The 10130-nt window shown below is 35.4% G+C and overlaps 1 protein-coding gene across 1 annotated transcript in view; it reads left to right on the top strand.

The window, feature by feature from the left end:
• Nucleotides 6584–10130, top strand: part of LOC107644141 (probable serine/threonine protein kinase IREH1) — a 10766-nt gene continuing 7219 nt past the window's right edge. Inside the window, exons 1-4 of the mRNA XM_016347946.2 lie at nucleotides 6584–7577; nucleotides 9165–9226; nucleotides 9336–9518; nucleotides 9611–10126. Coding sequence (XP_016203432.1) covers nucleotides 6851–7577; nucleotides 9165–9226; nucleotides 9336–9518; nucleotides 9611–10126 — 1488 coding nt within the window. The 5' untranslated portion in view covers nucleotides 6584–6850. The remainder of the gene's footprint in view (nucleotides 7578–9164; nucleotides 9227–9335; nucleotides 9519–9610; nucleotides 10127–10130) is intronic.

Raw genomic sequence — 10130 nt, 5'->3', positions numbered from 1 at the left:
AAAATTCTATAATTATTAATTTTATAATAGTAATCACTCTTTTATTTAATAAAAAAATAAAAATAAAAGTTTTCGACCCGACAGACCGGCCCGCCCCGCCCCGCTAATTTAACGGTGTGGGTTTGGCAGATTTTTTTAATTTGGTGGACTCCAAATCTTAGCTCGACTCGCCCTTTTTAGCGAATCGGCCTGACGGATTCAACCCGTTTTACCACCCCCTGTTTATATATATATGCATCTTGATTTCGTCTTCAATATAAGAATCATTTTCTTACATGTTTTAGTAGCCGTTGCATTCATCAAGAATATAGCCGATGGCTTTGATTAAAAACAACTTTTTTGTTTGGCTTGATAACAATGTGTCAATGTGCAACAACTTTCTATTCATATAGTAATCTGATTATTGAAGATAACCATCAATTATGGGTTGTTTTGCACGAATTATGAATTACTTGATGTGATTTTTTTATTGTCTTTCAATTAATTCCTACAATCCTCACAAACAAAATTAGTTATAATAGGAATTATTAATTTTATTTGTCATCACAAGAATTAGTATATAATTTTTGACTCAACAAAGTTTAAATCCTAAATCATTTAAAAAGTGGAGACAAAAAAATATTTTTACAATAAAAAATGATTATTTAATATCAGCAGATTAAAATATAATTTTTTGTATTTATTCTTTATATTTTTTAGGGGGAACTAAAAGAATCTGTAGGTAATTTTAATGAGATTTTTGAGATCAATAAAAAAGTGTAGACGAAATTTGATTGAAAATAGCAATGAATTTAAATACTAGATTGAAGTTATAAGACATTATAATTTTATCTTTGATTGGAAATATGAATATTTTTCGAGAAAAAAGAAGTAAAGTGTGAAAAAGCAAATAAAAAATGTCGTTTTTTATTTTTTGTGTTGTAGTTTAGGTAGTATTTTCTAATAATGTGAAAATTGGCATAATTTTCTTTGTATGAATACCTCATATTTGTGATTTTTATTTTTTATTTTTTAAAAACTTACAAATTAATTTGAGGGTCAGATTTGTATTTTAATGTTAAAAGATTTTTTTAAACATGTAAATTGAACCCTCTAATTTGCTTTGCATTAAAAAAATTTTATTTTATCACAAATTGAATTATTTGATTTGTATACTATAAAAATCTGACCCTCAAATTTAAAGTCTGATTTGTTATTTAAAACATAAAAAAATTATATAAAAAAATTATACTAATGAACTATAATATTAGATTACACACCATTTTTTCATTATTAAAAAAATTAGCCAAAAAATATCGCTTTGCGTAATTAGATGGACCAAAGATGTTAGGGTTTCATGATAACAAAGAATAATTTTGGTAATATAATAAAATATTTTCCAGAATAGCAACTAATAGCTATTTTGGAGGTGAGGTAGGTGTGTTAGGGTATTTCGTTTAAGGGTTTTTTTTTTATTATTTGTTTGCTTTTATTTTGTTGCTGTTAGTATTTATATGTATATTTTTTTCCTCAACCTCATTTTTGGAACTAGTTGAATATTTTCTTATATAACTATAAAAAATATATTTAAAGTCAAGTTATTTTAATTTTTAAGAGTAGAAGTAGACGGTTAAACCAACTCATCCAGCTTGACCTAAACAAAAAATTGTAAGTGGATTGTATGATCAAGTTTGTTCGGATATGCACCAATTTGGGTTGGCATTATTTGACTTAATAATTTGACCCATATTTTTTCTATTAAACAAATAAAAACGGAGCCATTCTATAATTTGTTTAAGTATTTATTATTTAAGGCTTGTACTTTCTGAATTCCTCTAATAGTTGAACAAAAGTATCACTACCTCTGCCCTGCACTTCCTTTTCTCATGTGGTCGCCAATTCACTATGACATCTCCTTCTTGATCACCACTATAATGCTTTTCAGCTACAAAGTAGGGGCATGAACATAGATTCTTGTGTAGCTTTTCTTTATATCTTCATCTCTAAATAACCACCAAAGATCAAAGATCCAGCTCAATCACGAGTTTGCATTTGCACTCCCATTGCATGCCTTAGTAATACTCGTGTGTTTTTTTTTTTTAAACAAGAGAGTTTAACACAATAAATAGAGGAAGAACAACAACAACCCAAAAAAATAAAAAAAAATCGCAAAAAAATTTATCAATCTTTTTGCGCTTCTCCTTTTTATAGTGTATTCCAGATTTTGTACACCCAATTTTGTACTCGTAGAAACATCTTCAACCACTCCAATCTTACTGAAATTTTGTCAATGTAATTGCAAGATCGCTAAGCAAAAGTCCACAATCTTATTAAAGTCTCCCATAGAGACTGACATGCAATATAACTTAATTTCTACCGTGCAGCAAATTTCTCTTCTCTTGTATGAGCCCCATACACCAAAGAGAGCATAATTGAAATTATTTTTCATAAGACCCTTTCAACACACAACCAAAGCTCTCCTTTGTGACAGCGACTCATTTTAAACATTATTTCATCCCAAATTAACAGTAAACCACTTGAGGCACCCTCCAACTCAACATATTCTCATCCCGCAGCATCACTCCCCCGTCTTATTACATCAAATTTCGTCACTATCTACCACTTAGTCTCAAACAAGCCTAACATATTCAATTTAATTTTTTTTTGAAGTTTATGACCATGCTTAATTTTTCATCACCTATTAACCCCTTAACATCCTAAGAACAAAATTATTTCAATAAATTATTACACACCTTATTTTTATTTTTGGGTCTGCAGCGTCTTGCTTTCTCTTTCCGTTTTTCCAATCTTCTTTTCTGAGCAATTTTTTCATTCTGTACTTGGAGAATAGTCATAATATCATCTTTTTCATTGTATAAAATTGCACCTAATTCCAACGCGAGGTCCCAAGTTTTTCTATTTTCAAGCATTTGTTCTTCCAAAATACTATCTCTGTTTCCTTACTTCCTTCATTCTTGTCCGAACCACCATATCAGCAACCCTCTTCCCAATTACTTCTTCGTCATGTTCCGATAGCTCCCCATGTCCCTTTGTCAATGTTGTTCCCTTTGTGCCGGAACTCATCCTACTATCATTCACAATGTCATTCTTATCATCCGTTCCTTCATCAACGTCTTCCGCACCATCATCGTCAACATACATACCCAACCCACCAATCCCTCCATTCAATGTCACCGCCGAGAGAGTAGTAGCTTGGTTCTCCACCACCAACTCTTCCTCGATCTCACTACCTAACATAGGTGGCGACAGGGTTGCGCATCTCCCTTGCCACGTTAAGCCTTCTCTGCCGTGGCCAATCTTTAGCTTCCCTCCTTCAACACTGATTGGATCTCTCTCGGTCATCTCTGCACCGGTCTCCAACGCAAATTTCGCAGATGCAGCTTCCTGCACACTTGTCGTAGACTATTTTGTAGCGTGCCCATCCTTATAGTGAAAATCGTGCTCCATTTCCATCAAGTCTGACCCGTATTCTAGACCCAACCCAACATCACCGAACCGGTTGATTGAGAAAACTGGGTCCAAGGATCCTTCCCTATCTTTTTTGGACATCCTTGAATTGTTGGGCTTAACACCAAACCTACAAAGAACCTTCTTTTTCTTATTCCTTTTAACCCTCCTTTCCAACTCATTAAAGTTACCTTCATAAATGCATGTAACGGTATTTTTAAAATCGACTTCATAATTAATATAATCACATCTCACACAATCCGCTCTCCCTTCAATTCCTTCATAAATTGGTTGATATATTACCGTTTTTACCTGATTTTGTTTTGAATGATCATTAATCCACTCATTCAAAATAATTTCAGGTATTATTAATCTGCCATTATCTTCTCCGTCCTTCCTCAACTCCTCCATCACCACATCGGCTGCCTGGTCGTTGAAAATTGTCGATTTTATAGTCCGTGCACTCCTTAAGCTCGTACCTACACATTCTCTTTCCGCAACTGTTCTTCGTTGTTCACAGCTATAGTCACTTTTTTCATTAGCTTCTTTATAACAATTCAATCCAAAAGCCTCCCGTCCCACTTCTTTCACTAGCACATCGAATCTACTGATACCCATTGTGATATGGACCCATTTATTAATCATATCCATAATACAAGTATCAATTTGCACTTGTCCAACACTAAATGACATGCACGATTCTGTCACTTTGCCACAACCGACTACTTTCCCCCATTGGCCTCCTAACATACTAAAGGTATCTGCTCTCCACGCATGTAACGAAATTTCATAGCATTCTAACCACACTCTTCGAGTTTCACATTGCTCCGTCTCATCACATCTCCAGATACTATGGAAGAATTGTAAGAGACTATGCATTTTAAACGTATATGCTTCTTCTGCATTCAATATAGAATCAAAGGTCAAAAGCACTTTATACGCTCCCAGTTTTCGTACTTGGACAACTTGAGGCAGGTTTTTTCCAATCATCTTCTTCAAGGAACTAAAATCGATTGCCTTCGTCATACCGCCGACCAGACTTCTCTGTAGCCAGTCCAGATTCTCTTTCACCACCGATACTTTCACTTTCTTCGTCCACCCATTTTCACTTACATTATTGGGCACTGTTACCATACTGAGAACTTACGGTTCTCATTCCATACTTTGTTATTGTTTTTCAGATGCAGGTAGCAACCCACCTCGGTGAGTTGCTTGATGGTGACAGAGCGGAGGACCTTTATCACGTTTTGGAGTCTTTTGGGCTGCGTTTATTTTCAAAGACAGGACAGAACATGACACTGAGACAGAAACAATAGGACGGAGACACTAAAAATTATTGTTTGTGTATTGTGTTTGGATACAATGTACAAGACACTAATATAATATCCAGTATTATGTTTGGATACACATGGACAAGACTAAAATATTATATGAAATAACTAAAATAACCATATGATTTCAAATTTTCTACATCAAGTACAAACTAATTTAATAGAAAATGAGAGTACGTAGGAGTACGGACGAAACTTGAAAAAATGTTTGAAGAGACCAAAAATTTTAATAAAAAATATATAATAGTATTTATATTAATTAAAATATTAATTTTACTTTTAATAATATTTATCTTTCAAAAGTTTTAAGACTAATTATAAGAAAAATAAGAAGGGATAATAGTGGAATAATAAAAAATATCTATGAACAAAAAGGAAAATAAAATTTATAAAAAAGTCCGTGTCCACTCTTCCAAATCCCGTGTCCATCATTGTCCTTCGTAAAAGAGTGGACACAAAAATATAAAAAACTGTGTCGGAGACAATGTGTTCCATGTCGATGTCTTTGCTTCCAAACACATTTTAAACATGTACTGTCCATGTCTATGTGTCCTGTCTCCGAAAATAAACGCTATCTTGGTTATTTTGAATTAGTTCTCTCACTTTTGTATTTATAATTGCCTTAGAGGGTTACTTTGAGAGAGATATTCTGTATATGCTGTTTTAACTCTCAAAACTCTATATGTCTATATAACACTAGTTGCCTAAACTCCGCGAGTTGAGGCTAGTTCCTTATGATCCTCTTATATACTTATATCTTGTTATCTTGTATCTTTATCTTGTGCCTTAAGTTTGTAGTTTTGTGTGAAGATTTTGTGCTTTTATAACTCTGTTTTGTGCTTATTTTTTCGTCGGGCTTCAAGAATTATTATTCCTTTCTATATATTAATGTATAAGCCTTAGAACTGTCGTAAACCTTAATTAATCTTTGCTTTACGGCATAAGATAAGGCTTTGGGTAATTAAAGTGTTACAAGTATAGCCAGCGCCCGAACTGTCCCTCCCTCTTTCTACTATGAATCACTTCTTACCAACATAATTAGGGTGTGTTTGGGAAACCCGTTGGAAGGGAAGAAGCACGTTTAAATTTCTTGAAAGTTTCAACTTTTGGTTTGGCAAATTTTTTTCTCATGAACGCAGAAGTGATTCTGCTGCCAAAACCAGCGTTTACAAGAAGCAACTATTTTTAGCTTCTGCGTTTTCTTAACGGGCTTTTAGCCTAGATACTAACCTTTTATTTACTTTTTACCAACTTTATCCTTTGTATATGTTATTGTATTATTTATAAATATTAATTTTATTATAAAATTAACTAATAAAATCTATTTAAATATCTAAATTAAAACAATAGGATAATATAAAAAAAAATAAAATAAATGAAGGAAAAGAGTTACAAAGAAAACCAAAAAAAAGGTTAAGAATTTTTTATTATTGACATATAACAACATTTAAATACATGTAAATATTCAATTTATATGTAAATCATTTTAGGATATCTCGATTTTGTATGCAATAAAAAAATTATTTAAGTAAAAAAGTTTAATTAATTGTTAGGATTTAAAAATTTTATTTATTTTATTTTAGGAAGATTATTTTTTTCCTACATATTGTCATAAATCACCTGAGATTTACCATTTTTAGAGATTTTACTTATCAGCTAATCATATTAAAATTCTTTATCCATTACCCTTGAAGTGAATCCCGTTATAAAAAAATGATGCGTATAATATCTCTCTTTATTTGTTTACTTACTTGATTAATTAATTAAAATTTTTTCCATTAGGATCATGCGTGTATCTACCCCCCATTATTTGGTTTTTCTTTCCCGTGTCCAAATTTCCCTTTCCCGTGTTATCTCTCTTAGTTCTTTCTCTCCATGCCAAGTCTTTTCACTCTCTTTCTCTCTCTCTCTCTCTCTCTCAAACTCAAACCCTTACTCGATTCAAACACACCATCAAATTCAATGTCGCTATTTCTAAACACTACCAACGTTTTCTAACTGACGCCACTTGAGCGGCGCCACGTCATCACCACCACCACTACTCCTATAGCCACCGCAGCCACCACCGGAACATGGTCTTCAAGGGGAGATTCTTCTCCTCCAAGAAATCCGATTCCGATGGCTCCTCCAACAGTCCCCGATCCCTCCCCTCTAACTCCCCTTCCAGATCCGACAAGAAGAAGTCCAAATCCCTAACTCCTCCCGCCGCCGCCGCCGCACCCGTCGCGTGCCGGCAGACGCAGGTCAAGGACGCGACCACCAAGAAGAAGGACGCAGTTAAGGGGAAGGAAGGTCAGGCTCCACCTGGCGGCAAGGATTCCGCGTCTTCATTGAAGTCTAAGAAGTCTTTGACGGCGGCGGTGGCGGCAGCGGCTGCGGCGGAAGGAGGAGTCAAGGATTCTACGTCGCCGTCGTCGTCGTCCTCGGTGTCGGTGTCGCCGATCCTGGCTTCGTCGCTAGGGTTGAACAGAATCAAGACGCGATCGGGGCCGTTGCCGCAGGAGAGCTTCTTCGGGTTCAGGGGAGATAAAGGTCCGGCTGCGGCTCTCGGTGCTAGCAACCTTTCGAGGCCTGGAGGTGGCGGCGGCGACGGGAGTTCGGGTTCCGGCAGCGGCGTGAAGAAGAAAGAGGGCAGAGTAGGGTTTCAGGAGGGTTTCGCAGCGGGTTCTGGCACCGGTTGGATTGATAATGGGAGCAATTCAGATAGTATGTCCACCGGGAGTGGACCTTCTAGGGAGCAGAGCCCGATTGTGTTGCCAAGGTCGCGGCTGCAGAACGGAGAATCATCCTCCGATGCAGGTATGTGTGCTTTGTTTCTGCAAATTCTGGTGATTTGTTTTTCCAAAGTTTTTAATTTTTCATCTACCGTGGAATTGAGGAATTCTCTCTTGTCCATTTATTATTATTATTATTATTATTATTATTATTATTATTATAGTTGAGCTTGTATATGGTGAATGATATGTTGGTATAAACTTAGCATTTTTCATTTCCTTTTCCATTGGGATTGGGCTCATATTTGGAATTCCTTATTCAAAATTCCAATATACACAAAGTCACAAACCAAGCAATATAATTAAAAATGGGAGGTCCAATTCCAAGGCTCATATTTATGTCCTATCTAAGTGGCATCCCATTATATTTGATATTGCCAGTTGGCATAGGAGGGTACTTGCGAGTTGTGATAAAAAAAACAGGTGTTTAGAAAATAGGATATCCTCACTAGCAGAGTAAGAGTATACATCAAGGTCTGTCTCCTTAGCTGCTAGGAATTGAGCCAACTGATGGTAACTGTTGTGTTGAGAAGGGCTTTTGTAATTAAAATGATATATTAATAGTTCCATGTAATAATTCTAAAGAATAAAAAATGTAAATTAGTTCCATGTAATAGTTCTGAGGAATAAAAAATGTAAACTACTGTTTGTGTATTCTTAGTCTGAACCTAAGATTTATCAAATCCATACTCCGTATTCTTCGATTAATATATGTCGTAGACTATAGAATATTTGTGTTATTGTTACTATATTTATGAGTATGTATAACAAATATGGTGAGCTTGTATTGAAAAAATATTTCATATGTAGATTGATTGATATATTTGAAGAACTTATTTGAGATTTAGCTCTATTCAGCAGATTAGGATCATTAATAAAATTTTTGTCCAGCATTCTTTACAAGGCATTAAAAGTATGTAAATCTGTCGGGAAAGTTAAGGGCCTGTATGGTTTGCGTTTTCATTTTCTATTTTTATTTCCAGTGTTTTCTGTTTAAGGATTTTTTGAAGAAAAAAGAAAACAGTAAAATCTTGTTTTCTGCTTTCACTTCTTGAGTTCTTATTTTCATTTTTTCCTTTACAACATCCTAAAAACAAAAACATTGAAAATGAAAACACAAGTTCATCTTGAAAATCATTTTTTCAAGGGGATCAAGTTCATTTTTTGAAGTTGTATATATATATATACCTCATTGTGGAACTCTTTGGTAAAACAGTTGAGGTGATTTACGAATGATTGATATCAAAATGATAAAAGCTTTTCATTAGGTGAGGTTGGGGATTGGGACTTATTTCTGGATGGTTTGTACAATAGTTATCACTTGTAAAAATAGGATTCGTTTATCAAATGGCTGAGTAACTACTCAACCACCAGCATCAAGTATTCTGCTTTGTACATGGGGCTTTCTATAGGAGCCAATTGTGTTTAGGGTGAAAGCATGGGCTGTTGGTGCTGTAGCATTGTCGGTTTTGGCGTGATGTTATTATTTGTTATTACCCTCTGCCAATAAGCAATTCATGCTAAGTTCTTCTATGTTTATTTACATTGAAGTGTCTGACAAAACTAGTTTGTTCTGTTTACTGAAATGTTGCCTTTTGCTAATGATATACAGGGAGACAGACTTCGTCATGGGCTCACACTGGAGGGGTAAGAGGCCCTGATTGCACTCCTGAGGTATCTTTCTTTATTACTTCAACTAATATAACTGTTGTTTGAATGATATGTTGCTTTCTGTTTATTCATTTGCTGTCGCAAAAAAAAAATTAACTGTTTCCTTTTGCAGACAGCATATGATTACGAAAACCCCAAGGAATCTGAATCTCCTCGCTTTCAAGCTATCTTGCGGGTCACAAGTGCACCCCGAAAGAGGTTTCCCGCAGACATCAAGAGTTTTTCTCATGAGTTGAATTCCAAAGGTGTCCGACCTTTTCCGTTTTGGAAGCCTCGAGGGTTAAATAATGTGGAGGTACTTTCGTTTCCATTTCAGATTATATTATGAAGTTGATGATCTGTCTAGCTAGAGACATTGCTATATAAGTGATTTGCTTTGTTATGCAGGAAGTATTGGTTGTTATAAAGGCAAAATTTGATAAGGCAAAGGAAGAAGTGAACTCTGATCTGGCTATTTTTGCAGCCGACCTGGTTGGAATTCTTGAAAAAAATGCAGATACTCATCCTGAGTGGCAGGAGACAATTGAGGACTTGCTGATTTTGGCTAGGAGCTGTGCTATGTCTTCGGCTGGGGAGTTTTGGCTGAGGTGTGAAAGCATAGTCCAGGAGTTGGATGATAGGCGTCAAGAGCTCCCTCCAGGGATGCTAAAGCAGCTTCATACTCGAATGCTATTTATTCTTACTAGGTGTACTAGATTATTGCAGTTCCACAAGGAAAGTGGTTTGGCCGAGGATGAACATGTTTTCAATCTCCGTCAATCTAGAGTCTTGCATTCTGCTGAAAAGGCTGTTCCCCCTGGTTTGGCAAGGGATGTTAAAAGCTCTAGTGCTGCAAAAGCCTCAAAGTCCTCAACCAAAAAGGCATATAGTCAGGAACAAAGAACGTTGAATTGGAAGAAAGGAGTCA

Source organism: Arachis ipaensis, chromosome B05 (genome assembly GCF_000816755.2).
Source record: "Arachis ipaensis cultivar K30076 chromosome B05, Araip1.1, whole genome shotgun sequence".
Lineage (NCBI taxonomy): Eukaryota > Viridiplantae > Streptophyta > Magnoliopsida > Fabales > Fabaceae > Arachis > Arachis ipaensis.
This window is presented reverse-complemented; position numbering and strand designations above follow the sequence as displayed.